Source organism: Sinohyriopsis cumingii, chromosome 2 (assembly GCF_028554795.1).
Source record: "Sinohyriopsis cumingii isolate HCF-2022 chromosome 2, ASM2855479v2, whole genome shotgun sequence".
Classification (NCBI taxonomy): domain Eukaryota; kingdom Metazoa; phylum Mollusca; class Bivalvia; order Unionida; family Unionidae; genus Sinohyriopsis; species Sinohyriopsis cumingii.
This window is the reverse complement of record NC_142962.1, coordinates 44,027,953-44,041,592: the sequence shown is the minus strand read 5'-3', so window position 1 is coordinate 44,041,592 and position 13,640 is coordinate 44,027,953. Positions and strand designations below refer to the sequence as shown.

The 13,640-nt window shown below is 33.7% G+C and overlaps 1 protein-coding gene across 3 annotated transcripts in view; it reads right to left on the bottom strand.

The window, feature by feature from the left end:
* LOC149804737 (protein transport protein Sec23A-like) overlaps positions 1-13,640 on the bottom strand; it is a 52,401-nt gene that overhangs the window by 36,950 nt on the left and 1,811 nt on the right. For all 3 annotated transcript variants that reach the window (XM_089943670.1, XM_089943661.1, XM_089943678.1), the window contains exons 3-8: positions 11,183-11,240; positions 10,545-10,631; positions 9,630-9,707; positions 6,430-6,588; positions 3,721-3,809; positions 392-536 (exon numbers count right to left, since the gene is read on the bottom strand). In XM_089943670.1, the coding sequence (XP_089799796.1) occupies positions 392-536; positions 3,721-3,809; positions 6,430-6,588; positions 9,630-9,707; positions 10,545-10,631; positions 11,183-11,240 (616 nt within the window). The remainder of the gene's footprint in view (positions 1-391; positions 537-3,720; positions 3,810-6,429; positions 6,589-9,629; positions 9,708-10,544; positions 10,632-11,182; positions 11,241-13,640) is intronic.

Genomic DNA, 13,640 nt, shown 5'->3' with positions numbered 1-13,640 from the left:
TCAGACATAATTCTTCAGAGAATATTGATACAATATAAAACAACATTTAATAATCTTGAAATTACCATTACCTTATAAAACAAATGACATTTAATAATCTTGAAATTACCATTAGCTTATAAAACAAATGATATTTAACAATCTTGAAGTTACTGTTAAGTTCTAAAACAAATAACATTTAATAATCTTGAAGTTACTGTTAGCTTATAAAACAAATAACATTTAGTAGTCTTGAAGTTACTGTTAGCTTCCCTTTTAAAAGTGAGCACCAGTAAATAAGTAATCTTGCAGACTCTAGAAAATGACTTTGTAATGGTAAATATATCTGCATTATAAGTATTTATTACCAATCAAGACCACAAACAATTTAAAACAATAACTTTATACCTACCTCCAGAAGACCAACAGCAATAGACAGTGCTACCCCTGTTGACCTGAGGGGTCTCTTTCCTTGAGCCACTGGCCAGGGGTCTCTTTGTAGTTCACCCAGTAGATCTGTCAGATTCATGTCACACTTGTGTACTGGCTGCAAAAACCTGCAAAAGAACCATTATCCATTTGTTCAGTTGAATTACTGATTGCAATGAAGCTATCACATACAAGAACAATAGGTCCATAATGGCCTGATGTAACTCACCTGGATGACATTATCAGGATATGTAGGATGCTTTCTGTAGAAATTCTTTTGATTGCTGCTGACTGCATTTATTATGAAAACAAATGTTTCAAGTTTCCTATTTGTGTATCTTCATCCATATTTGATGACACATCATCATCACCTTGTCCAATAATGATAGGTTGTTATAAAATGACATTATTTATCAAATTCAGTCACATTTCTACTGAGCATTTATCTGGCATAAAGTTATTTCAATTTATTTCTCTGGCATCTCTTTTACAAACCTGAAAGCCTTTATACCAATCCAATTTTTGTCAAATTTTGCTGAATACTTTATGAATAGAAGCTGTTCAAAGATTTTATATTTTAGTAACTGCAACCATATTTTAAAAGCAGATTGGAATCATTGGTATAAATAAGCAAATAGGCATAACTGGTATAAATAAGCACATTGGCATAACTGGTATAAATAAGTGGATTGGAATCATTGGTATAAATAAGCACATTAGCATCATTGGTAAAATAAGCACATTGGCATCATTGGTATAATTAAGCACATTGGCATCAATGGTATAAATAAGCAAATAGGCATAATTGGTATAAATAAGCACACTGGCATAACTGGTATAAATAAGTGGATTGGAATCATTGGTATAAATAAGCACATTGGCATCATTGGTACACATAAGCACAATAGCATAACTAGTACAAATAAGCACATTGGCACAACTAGTATAAATATGAGGATTTTGCATAATTGGTATAAATTTGAAAGACCTTGATGCAAGAATGCATTCTGTAAAATTTGGTGGAATCTGTTGATTGATTTTTTAGATGTTTAGAAGTTTTTCTATTATTAGTAATGGCATATCTGGTGGCAGATAGCATTTGTACAAAACTGAGTCTTCCATGCTAGATATAATTTTCTTAGGCACTTCATGAAATGATGTAATTTAAAACAAAATCTGTTTAGCATTGTTGCTATAATTTGCTGTTGGATCAGCATCATGTATACCAATTCGATATCCCTTCATGCAGAAATGTTTTCAAGCAAATTTGGCATAATTTATACCAATTCGATATCCCTTCATGCAGGGATGTTTTCAAGCAAATTTGGCATAATTTATACCAATTTGACATCCCTTCATGCAAGGATGTTTTTCAAGCAAATTTGGCTGAATTCTGCAATCAATTTTTGATAAGCTGTTTTAAGGTTTTTCTATCTGTTATAGTGGTAGCCATATTTGACAACAGATGGGCATCATCTGTAACCTGGAGGTCCTCCATGCCAGGATGCACGTCAAATTTTATTGAGTGCTGTTTGAAAAACGAATCATTAAAATGTTTTTCTATTTTAGTAATGGCAGCCATACTTGATGATGTCTGGATATATTTGCATAAACTGAATTAGACATACATCCATGAACTTAAAAAAACTACAGGATGGATCATGTGTAAAAAGTATCACTACTGAAATTCATATAAATCTGCATGCAACTCATTTTACTTTACAGAATACAAATGTTAACTTTACTCTGCATAACTCCATATATTCATAAGAAAGGTGTTTTCAAAGAAAAAATTGTTTTGAAGTTTGGCAAGTCCTTAAAAAATACCTACCACTATATAAAAGTACTGCATTTTTTTCTACTTATGCAGGTCTTTGTTCCATGCACTCCACCTTCAACGAGTTGCAACAGATGCTTGTTTCATCACTTTACTCAATACAGCACACTTATGACAACCCTACTTACTAAAAAGTCACTGGCACGCAATGCAAGCTTGATATAGGAAAGAACCACCAGCTCATATGAATCTTTCTCACATACCCATGCTTGCCTCAAAGCTTGTAAAAGGTAGAAAATGTACAAAGATGCTCTCATTGGGAATCAGAATCTAAATGACCCATGGAAGAGAAAGTAGTAAAGTTTTCATTGGCAGAGCCAATTTGTATGTGGTATAGATGAGATGGAGAGTTTTTTTCTCTTAGTCCTACTAACATGTGGTTGGTGCATTAATATAAAATTTCAATGCAATATGACCATGATGTGTATATTTCATGTCATTATTATCACTGAAAACTAGAACATAGATTCTGCATTGAAAACTGCCCCAACAGTCAATAAATTTATATGTATTTAGCAAGGTTACATATTATGTGATGTGATGAGATTTTGATTTTTAACATAGCTTTAACAATGTTTTCAGTCATATTGCTATGATGTCTGCAATGTGGCAGTTTATAGTGATGTCTAGCACTGGGGCATCATGCCGCAGACGTGTAGCATGGTGTCCCACCCAGTCACATTATCCAGACACCAGGCCGATCAGTCCTAACACTAACCTCTTAATGCTGAACACCAAGCAAGGCAACTGTTAGTACCATTTTTATAAGTCTTTGGTATGACTAGCTAGGGACTGAACCTGCGAACTTCAGCATCTGAGGTGGATGCTCTAACCACTAGGCCACTGGAGCAGTCCAGACACTATATTAACACCTTGCTTTAGATTTATATGTAAGAAGTACATTTACTTCACATACTGTCAAATACAGATAATCATAGAAAATTGATTTTATTTTACTAGAGTGGCTTGTATGTGTTTATCTGTTATGCATTTATCAATAATTAAATGCATTGTGACCAGCTGTTTGCAGATTTGAGTATGTACATTATTTACTAGATTTTCTCAAAATGATCAAACAAAGTAATTGAAAGCAAAATTGACAGGTAGCAACAATACTGTATACTGTGAGGCAGTCATATAATTGGGGCAGAATAAACTTGCTGAACACCCAGTGAGGCAGCTGTTAGTACCATTTTTGTAAGTCTCTGGTATGACTCGGCTGGGGATCTAACCCATGACCTCCCATATCTGAGGTGGATGCTCTAACCACTAGGCCACTGGAGTGGTCACACTTGTAAAGCAAGGTCACACTTGTAAAATTTAATGCAAATGTGAGTTGGGATTGTCAAAGGTTACTACTGCTGTACAAACTACCAAACTGTAATCAAAGATTTATCACAATACATGTTTGCTAAATTTACAAAAGGGGAAGATAAGCCTTATTATTTTTTAACATTGATCAAGACCACACTCACCTGTTGGAAGGAAGTGGCTGCTGCTGAGATGCACCAGGGCCTCTTGGCTGTTGCTGTGGCAAACCCCCTCTTCCAATCCCTAACATCTCCTGGAAGCATGGATCATAGCTAGTAGTTACTACCAGGTTCAATTTTAATTTGAGATGCAAAACTTAATGTTCAATGTAAACATATATTTATGCTATTTTTGTTAGTAGTTAAAATTCAATTGGGCGAATTAACTATATTGATGGATGAAGGCATCAGTAATATATATTTGTGATCCCAAAAAATTTTCACAACATTTAATGTTGAGGTTAAATACTTGTCAATATAAAAATATAAAAGGAGGTATAAAAAGTTAAAATAAAAAACAAAATATTGATTTTCTTATCATTAAATGCTTCACTAGTATTCTCTCGAACTATTTATTTCTTATCATTTAGAAAACTATACTACAGCATTTCAATGAACAATAGTATTTTATTTCACTCTATTACATATACAAATAAATTCATGCCTGTTTTTATTTTTGGCATTTTACAGCAACACTATGAAGATTATGTCATACCGAGGCAAGTAATCAAGTGTCTTGCCCAAAGATGCATTGTGGTAGCCTATCCAGATTTAGGTATCGACCTGGCAATCTTTTGGTCACAAGTCCAGAGCTTTACCCACTAAGCCACAATGGTTCTAAACTAATATTAATCCTAATTTACCATTACACAAAACTCAACTACAACTGTGCTTTTCAAAGTTCAACTGATACAGAACAAATGTAAATAGTACATAATTACATAATGCATAAGTAGTGCTAAAAGAAAAGATAATCTTATTTGCTTCCACAATTCTGCATCCTTAACTTTGTTATATGTACTGAGCTATCATATTTTCCTTTGGCACAATCATTATTGCACTAAATGTTTTTATCCTGAGCTCATGCACCTCTGGAAAATATGAACATTTTTCAATATCTAATAAAGCTGAAATGAGCCAGACAATGGAATTTTACTTACCGGATCCTGCTCTCAATTAACTTTAGTGTACACTCATTACCTACCAGTATTTATTATAATAAATAACCATGCTTTCTAAAATTTTCTTTTCAAAATTAATAAATCATTCATTAAATGACAAATTGTGCATTTTTTTGTCATTAATTTAGCCTGAAAATAAACTAAATCTTTGTTGTCTTAGGTGGGACTTTATAAAATAAGTTACACTAGTGGCCATCAAAGATTTTACACTATAACTGGGTCAACTACTACAAACCTTGAACCTTACAATAAGACTGGTTCCCTAACCCTCCGCTGTGGTACCCTTCATATAGCGGAATGGAACACATGGAAGAACATGATGCTGGGAAACAGACAATTATTTCATCAGTTGTTTACATTCAGTGTCCTTTATTCACCTTACAATGAAGGTTTGAACATTACTTTGCACATCAGTTTTATTTAAGATTATGATTTAATATCTGAACAGAATGAATAATCAAATTAGTTTTGAAGCTGAAGCAATCATAACTTAGCGTAATATAATGACTACCATATTTAGAGTCTTTCACACTACACAAATTTTAGGAATACCCACAATCCATTACACTGTAGTATTCCAGTTTGATGAACTGAAAACCAGTGTTTCAGGCAGTAATCTAGAAATGTGAGACCACTGAAATGAAATGAGATTACTTGCATGTGCAGTGACTTTCTTTCTTTTTATTTATGAAGGTCTTGTGTACTTTTGAAATTTTCCATGCTGTCCTTTCTGGGACAAGGAAATAAATCCATACTTCCAGAAGAGTGTGATCATTGTACTGATTTTCTGGAACAAATGCAGAGGGTCAACAGGCATGTCTGCATAATTAACACAAAACAATGACGTCATCCTTGCACATGCAATTGCACACAGCCATCCCATAATTAACATGAGACAATGAGGTCATCATGGCACACACACAAAGCCAACCCATGATTAGCATCTCAGACAATGAGGTCATCCTTGTACATGCAACTGTATAGTCAACCCAAAATTAGCATGAGACAATGAAGTCATCCTTGTATGTGCAACTGTACACAGTAAAACCAAAATTAACATCAGACAATGAGTTCATTCTTGCATGTGAAACTGTACACAGTCAACCCAAAATCAGCATGAGAGGTGACAAGGTAAAGTTAATACAGCACTCTCAATGTTCTCAAAGTCCAATTGCCACAATTAAATGATTTGTGGCCAACCTGAAACCTTTTCGACCTATCAAGGTGTAATAGACCCAATCAAAACTCAAGACGGTCATCGAACACAGTGCATGTTAAATTTAAGGAATGGAAGTTTCATTATTAAAATTCCCACATCACCGAGTGTTGTTGTGTTGGGCTTCATGCCATCGTTCAGCACATGATAGGCTATACATGGCAGCCAGCATATCTGGTGGAGCATGAGTCCAGGAAAACCCAGGAAGAATCACTGACCCATGGGAAGCTACTGTTAACACCACTGTGTGCAAAGATAATACATGTTTAGACCTACCACCACCAAAACAAGTTTTCCTGAAAATTAAATAAGCTATGATGTATCATTTAGATGTATTTCGGTGGCAAAATGATAATTTTCCATTGTTAAACATTGCAAAGAACATGCTTCTTTTGATAGTTTCCAATTTGGTTTTGGGAAGGCAGCTTTTTGACAGGGAAACCATCTTGTCTACAGAGTCTTCATGCAGTTAAATACCTGTACTTGTTTGGCTGTAAGATCTTTGGTTCCCCGGAAGACATAACTCTTAGAGCAGCCCTCACAACCCAGTTCATGGACCTGCACCATTTTACCATAGGTTATCAGACCTATTAGGGCATTAGGAGGCAGCAGGCTCAGGGACATCTGAAGGGACTCCTACAAATGATTATATGTATATATCAATTTAACTGTGTATCAAAATATAGCTTTATTTAAAAAATACTTCAGAATAGATTTTTAAAACAGGACTTAACCAATATGATAATCCTGGGTCATTTCATAATTTTTTTTATCAAATGTGCATATTAGCCCCTCATGGTGTAATAAATCATGCCAAGATATCAAGACATTCAAAGACGTAATATCCAAGGCATGCATGTGCTTCCAAGCGAAATTACAATAAAAAAAAGTCCAACTCACTATAATTTACTGGGATAGGCTTTAGACAGAAGAACCTGTCTTGGGAAACAAAATTAAGGAGAACTGATATTAAGTGGCAACAACTCAATAATGAAAAGTAATGCTAGAACAGTCTCATTAGTACTGAGGTTTATAATAAATTCTATTGAAATCCACCTTTCTAAGTAAATTTGTGAACCCAGTCAGGGGCAAGAACTGTTGTAAATGACAGCAGAACAAATCTAGATGGAATTCAATAAACCTTAGTAAAGTTGTCACACACAATCAAGTTTGGATGCATTACAACTGGGAGATTAACTCCTGCAAAAGACAGAGTAGAACACATGAAACTGGACTCATTTAAAGGGGATTAACTCCTGCAAAAGACAGAGTGGAACACTTGAAATGGGACTCATTTAAGGGGGATTAACGCCTGCAAATGACATAGTGGAACACTTGAAACATTTAAGGCCCTCGTCAATATAAAATTGCATACCAAATTTGGTTGAAATCCAACCATTCTTGGGAAAGTGGTTCTGCAGAAACCAAAGTCAGGAGACAAATCAATCAAGGGGCATAGCTCCTGTAAATGCTGAGAAGCACAGAAAATTAAACTCATTTAAGGTCTCTTCAATATAACGCTGCATAACAAATATGATTGAAACCCAACAAGCCTTGGTAAAGTTATGCTGTGTAAACCAAAGTCACAAGGATTGACATTTAGGAGGGATAACTCCTTTAAATGTCATGACATGCTGAAAATCAAAATCATTCAAGGTCTAGTTAATGTAAAGCTGCATAACAAATCTGGATAAAATCCATTAAATCACAGTAATCTTGCAGAAACCAAACTGTTGACAGAGTTATGGAGCATTAAAAGGAAAAACCAAAACTGCTGACAGACTTATGGAGATCTGAAAGGGACAACCAAACTACTGACATACTTGTGTAGGTCTAAAAGGGACAACCAAAACTGCTGACAGATTCATGGAGATCTAAAAGGGACAACCAAAACTGCTGACAGACTTATGGAGGTCTAAAAGGGTCAACCAAAAATGCTGACAGACTTATGGAGGTCTAAAAGAGACAACCAAAAATGCTGACAGACTTATGGAGGTCTAAAAGAGACAACCAAAACTACTGACAGACTTATGGAGGTCTAAAAGAGACAACCAAAACTAATGACAGACTTATGGAGGTCTAAAAGGGTCAACCAAAAATGCTGACAGACTTACAAAGGTCTAAAAGAGACAACCAAAACTACTGACAGACTTATGGAGGTCTAAAAGAGACAACCAAAACTAATGACAGACTTATGGAGGTCTAAAAGGGTCAACCAAAAATGCTGACAGACTTACAAAGGTCTAAAAGAGACAACCAAAACTAATGACAGACTTATGGAGGTCTAAAAGGGTCAACCAAAAATGCTGACAGACTTACAAAGGTCTAAAAGAGACAACCAAAACTACTGACAGACTTATGGAGGTCTAAAAGGACAAACAATTGGATGCATATGGTTGCTACAGGGCAATGCTGACTTTGTTGAGTGAGGCCCATAGATGCCATGCATAAAACAGAACCAATATTTTATTCATTCATGAATACATTTATAATTTTACATTTGTGCTTATTTCATGTGAAATCTATGCAGTTAAATAATTACAATTAAGTACTTGTCAATGTTTGCACCCAAAAGTTTCTACATTTATAATTATTTCTTTTCTTATTTAAACAAATTAAATTAAAGCACAAATCAATATTTTTCTGAATATGGTATTAAAGGAAACTATAGTACCTTGCCAAATACATTAACTCTAAATCTAAATTACAAATGAAGAAACTGAATGAAGGTCGATCTCAAGCTGTTTATATACACAATTTTTACTTCACAAAGTTTACATCCTCAAATGCATGTATATCTTGGAAGTTTTTTGTTAAAAAACATTAAGGGATTGTGTAATACTGGTGAGTTGCAAGTTCAACTGCACAAGCAATTTTAAAGGGAAGGCTTGGTTTAACCAGTCACACAAGCCAAACCAATAGATGTGTGTCTGTGTGGTTCTATTTACACATACTAGGAATCAACTGCAAATATGTAATAATGGAGCTGCAAAACAATACATTTTCAGGCAATACGACAAAATGGCCACTTGATCATTGCAAGTCTTGGTGACAGAATTTCAGATAACAAAAACAAGATACCTAAATACCAGAGTTGATTTGCTTTTTTTAAAAAGAAAAACAGATTTATTATGACCGCTTAACACTGATATAATTCAAACTAGATACGAAAGTCTTTTTACTTTACCCACTGCTTTCTATAGGAAGTAAAGCATAGGTGAAAATCTCTGAAATTTATCTTCAAAATTAAAAATGCTTCATTACAAGATTCTTCAGAGCAAAAATTGTGGAGGTACTCACTCTTGCTGAAGGCAAATATTGTTTAAAGTTCAATCTTGCACCTTATAAAATCAAATATTGTTTAAAATCAAACATGCACCTTATAAAATCAAATACTTTTTAAAAGTTCAATCATGCACCTTATAAAATCAACAACCAAACAACATAAATTATCTGATGCTGATTTATTGCAGCCAAAATCTATGCTGTAGTATCATTTTTTAAATAGCATATTTTAGAAAATTGAAAATATCCTTAAACATTTTATCTTTACATGATAAAACTTTGGCTTTAAAAACCAGCCTTTTTATATAGGAAAATGCCTATTAAGTTCAGTTTGTACTTCAGACACAACAAATAGCTATTAATGATGTCAATGAAAGTGAAATACAACTAACCTTAAGAGCCTGCAAATCCTCCTCATCCATACAGGTATCCAGAACAATTAGAAATACAGGTGGGGCACAGGTGGCTCTCTGAAAGAGTATCCATTAAAAAATCATTTTATAGCATCATATACTTGTATGAAGATTTAAAAAGAACATGTTGCAATATTTCAGCCAATTAAATTATGATGTGACTTTGAATATATAAGTTGCCAGGGACAATTTTTCCAAGTGTTTCTCATATGGTCTACAAACAAACAAACAGTAATGTAATCAGTTAAAATCTTTAATTACAAAAAAAAATGTGAGGATAGCATACTCCAATCAATTCACTGTTATTTCTGTCTACCATTTTTAATTTCTAGTCATCACTGCCGATTTGCCATCCTACTTTACAATGTGGTGTTACATTCCAGTTATCTAAATTATCATTATTCAAACAAGCAGTTTATCTTATCAAAACAGAAGAACAAAGTTTATATGTCAATTATTGGACAATCAGATGACAAAAATGCTGTAGAGCATGAGATTACACTTTACACATGTAATCCCAAGTGACTAATCACAATGCTAATGGATTATCAGGTTGTGCTGGTGCATATGTATGGTCATTGAAACAGCAAATGTGTCAAAAAGGTTATTATAACATAATGATTACAATGTTTGATGCGTAAGGTGAAATTTCTAAAGTCAAAATGATGCCCTGGGCACATTGCACACATGGGGTCAAAAATGCAATTCACGCATCAAAGCCTGGGAGTACATGTCCAAAGGAAACTCTGTCCAAATTTATATTAACCAAACTATTAAAAAATTCCAGTACAAAAACCTGAAGGGAAATGTTTTAATACTTATGAAATATTCAGTCCAATTTCATATTATAAATTAAAGGTGAATGAAATATTTTTGGACCATTAATTTACTTACAGTAATAGTGTACTCAATAGTGGAGAACTGTGGGATGATTTCAGCAGGTTGATGTTGTTCAGAAATGGCAGCATATTGAGGAGGAAACTGAAACATAAAAATAATATCAAAGCAAACAAGTTTTTATGAAATCAAGTAAGAAATAATATTTTCAAATAAAGTAAAATATAATGAAATATAACTGAATTACAATTTTGTTTTAAAAAATTTCAAAGTATCCACAAGATACACAGCAAAGGGCCAAGACAAAAATGCTGTTTGGTACAAGATTAAAGCAAGCTGAAAATATGTCAGTTCTTGCTGAAAGGCATGAATGCAAACTGAAATTAATACAAAATTTCCTATGTTAAGCACAATTAATAATAATTACTTTAATAATATATTGGTAAAAGTACCATGTTTGGCATTAATTTATATTCCAAAACCACTTAAGAATTCCCAGTACATGCAAATTCTTTTAACAAGTAAATGAAGGCCAGATAGAAATCTGAAAGTAACTCTAAATGGTGGTCAGAAAATGAAGAGTAACCTTGCCTTGTACAAACAGTGACACATAAAAAAACCTGACAAGTGTGACTGATACATGTGGCATTTGTGCATAATGCAATAGGAGGGCAACATGTCAATGAAACACTCACTGGATTTCTTTGGAAACAGAAATTGCATGACCAGATCTTTGCTCTGTAATCAACTTGGCTGCAAATATAATTAAAGAAAATCCAAATTAAGATAAATCAGTATATTGTTCTTGCTTTCTATTATTTATATACATGCTGCCTGCCATAACAATATTTTCTAACAAATTAGTTCAGCTTTAAAAAAATGCATCCATGAAAATGTGATTTTATTAGAACAATGCATAAATTATCACTGGCTAAAAATCTATACAAGTAAAAATGTCAACATAAAAAACAACATTTAAATCAGAGAAATAATGTGCCCATTAGTTTTTATCATTCAACTTTTCTTTTCTCTTGAAAACTTTCTTGATATAAGAACACCAAAGAACAATTTAACTACAATTTTGTTTAAAAAGGCACATATCCATTCTGTCCTTTTTGTATATAAGATTAATTTCACTCCCAGTCAATGAAACATTTTTGGGCACATGATGAAATCAATTCACACCATTCTAACAATGACACAAATAGTGAGAGCACATATCATATACTTTCCTTTAAAGAAACCACGCAATGTAGTTGATGCCAGTTTTATATGTCACATGTGCCTAAACTCAAAACTCTACCTCCACTCAAGGAAATATATCAAACCAGTAGCACATCTGGTTACTTTTAATCAGTGTTAAACTTTGAGCAAGCCCATGGGACTTGGGGTCAAACCAGGCTTGAATTTTAGGGATCAGTGACTTCTCTCTTTGGTCAGAATAGTGTTTGTTTTTGTGTATGCATGTGTGACACATTCTGGTTCTCTCACTTGAACTGATGCCACTATTTTTCACTGTGCATATTTGCATTTAACATTGGTTTTAAGCAATACTTTATCTTCAGGTAGAACATGTTCCATGTTGTATGTATATTTTAAGCACATTCTATAAATACCCAGTGTCCCCATAAATTTAACATATATGTAACATTCTTTTGCCTACCAAGGCCTAGCTAAGTGGAACAAATTGCCTAAAGACATAAGGACACTGTGATCTCATTCAAGAGTCCTTTTAATCTTTAAAGTGCTACATTGTTTTGCAGTACAAGATCCCTCAGTGCTGAATTGTTTGAGAATAAAACCTGAAGAAAACTAATTTTAAATTGCATGTATTTCAATAAATATAGACAACAGATGCACAAACCTTATATGAAAAATGATGGTGGCTGTCTAAACTTTAAGATTAGCATCAAGGCACATATGTAAGTTTAACATATTTGCATGTACATGTGCAAATATAGCTAAAATGACAAGTTACGATTATATTTCATGTGTATTTTTAATGTTTTTTTTTAATGGAAAAGTTCAAATATATCTAAGAAATCATATATTCTTTAGTAGTTCAACCATGTACATGATGTATATGTCACAAAGTTATATCTAAATTGTGAAAATCACAGGTAAACAGTTTTGTAAACATCCACTCCATGAATGTCAGAGTTTAGGCCTCCAGAGTCAGTAGTAAAATGTTCATGAAAATGTTTCACTTTTTATTTATTATAATAACATCAAAACTGAGGTTCATATCTGGTGAATAAACCTCAGCAAATGCTTCACTTTATTTTTCAATCATTGGGTGGATCTTGTGTAAAGGGTCACCGTGATTGTTCTCATCGTCTGCCATGTGTAAGTTGCATAGAATCGCTAGAAATCTATCCCATACTCATTTTTTGGCTGAAGTAGGATGTTTATATCACATCATCAGTAGCCCAATAGGAATTAAAATCAAATTTATTTACCAAACCCATTGCTATGATCAATGCTAAACAGAATTTTAGCTGCTCAGGTTTGACAGGCTGCCACCTCTTCATGTGACTCTTCTACTTCAAGTCTGCTCCATGAAATCTCTGATTTGCAGTAAGATTTCTTTGATCTACTATCAGATGCAATAACTAGTCATCAAAAATAAAGTCTTAAAAAGTCTATAGGTTCAGTATTCGCCATCTTGACATTTAATTTTGAATTACCAGTGAATGGGGGGTTGACAGGCATGCCATCTTTTCTTGTCCAGCCAGCATGCACATCAGACTCCAGTTCCACATCAATTCCTGGCTCAAAATCATTCATGGGTATTTCTATCAACACTTCACCAGCTCCAATAATTTCATCCTCCTCAAATCCTTCAAAATCATTATCACCATTGCTATCAGAAGCCAGTATTTGTGGCAAGAAATCACTATCGTATTCAGCATCTGCCATTAATTCTTTCCAGGTACCACATGCTCAAAAGCGAGAATTTGTAAAACTTTTTCTCTAAATAAATAGTAAAGTACAATGGAATGCTTGTTCTGGGCCTCTATAAATCAATCAAATATAGTTTTACAAGCAGTCATGCTAGTTGAAGTAATAGGATGCATACATTGTTGCTTACCTGGAAAAAAAACAATGTCGCAACTAGCACTATAAGGGTTAAAACTCTCCTAGTTTGACTAT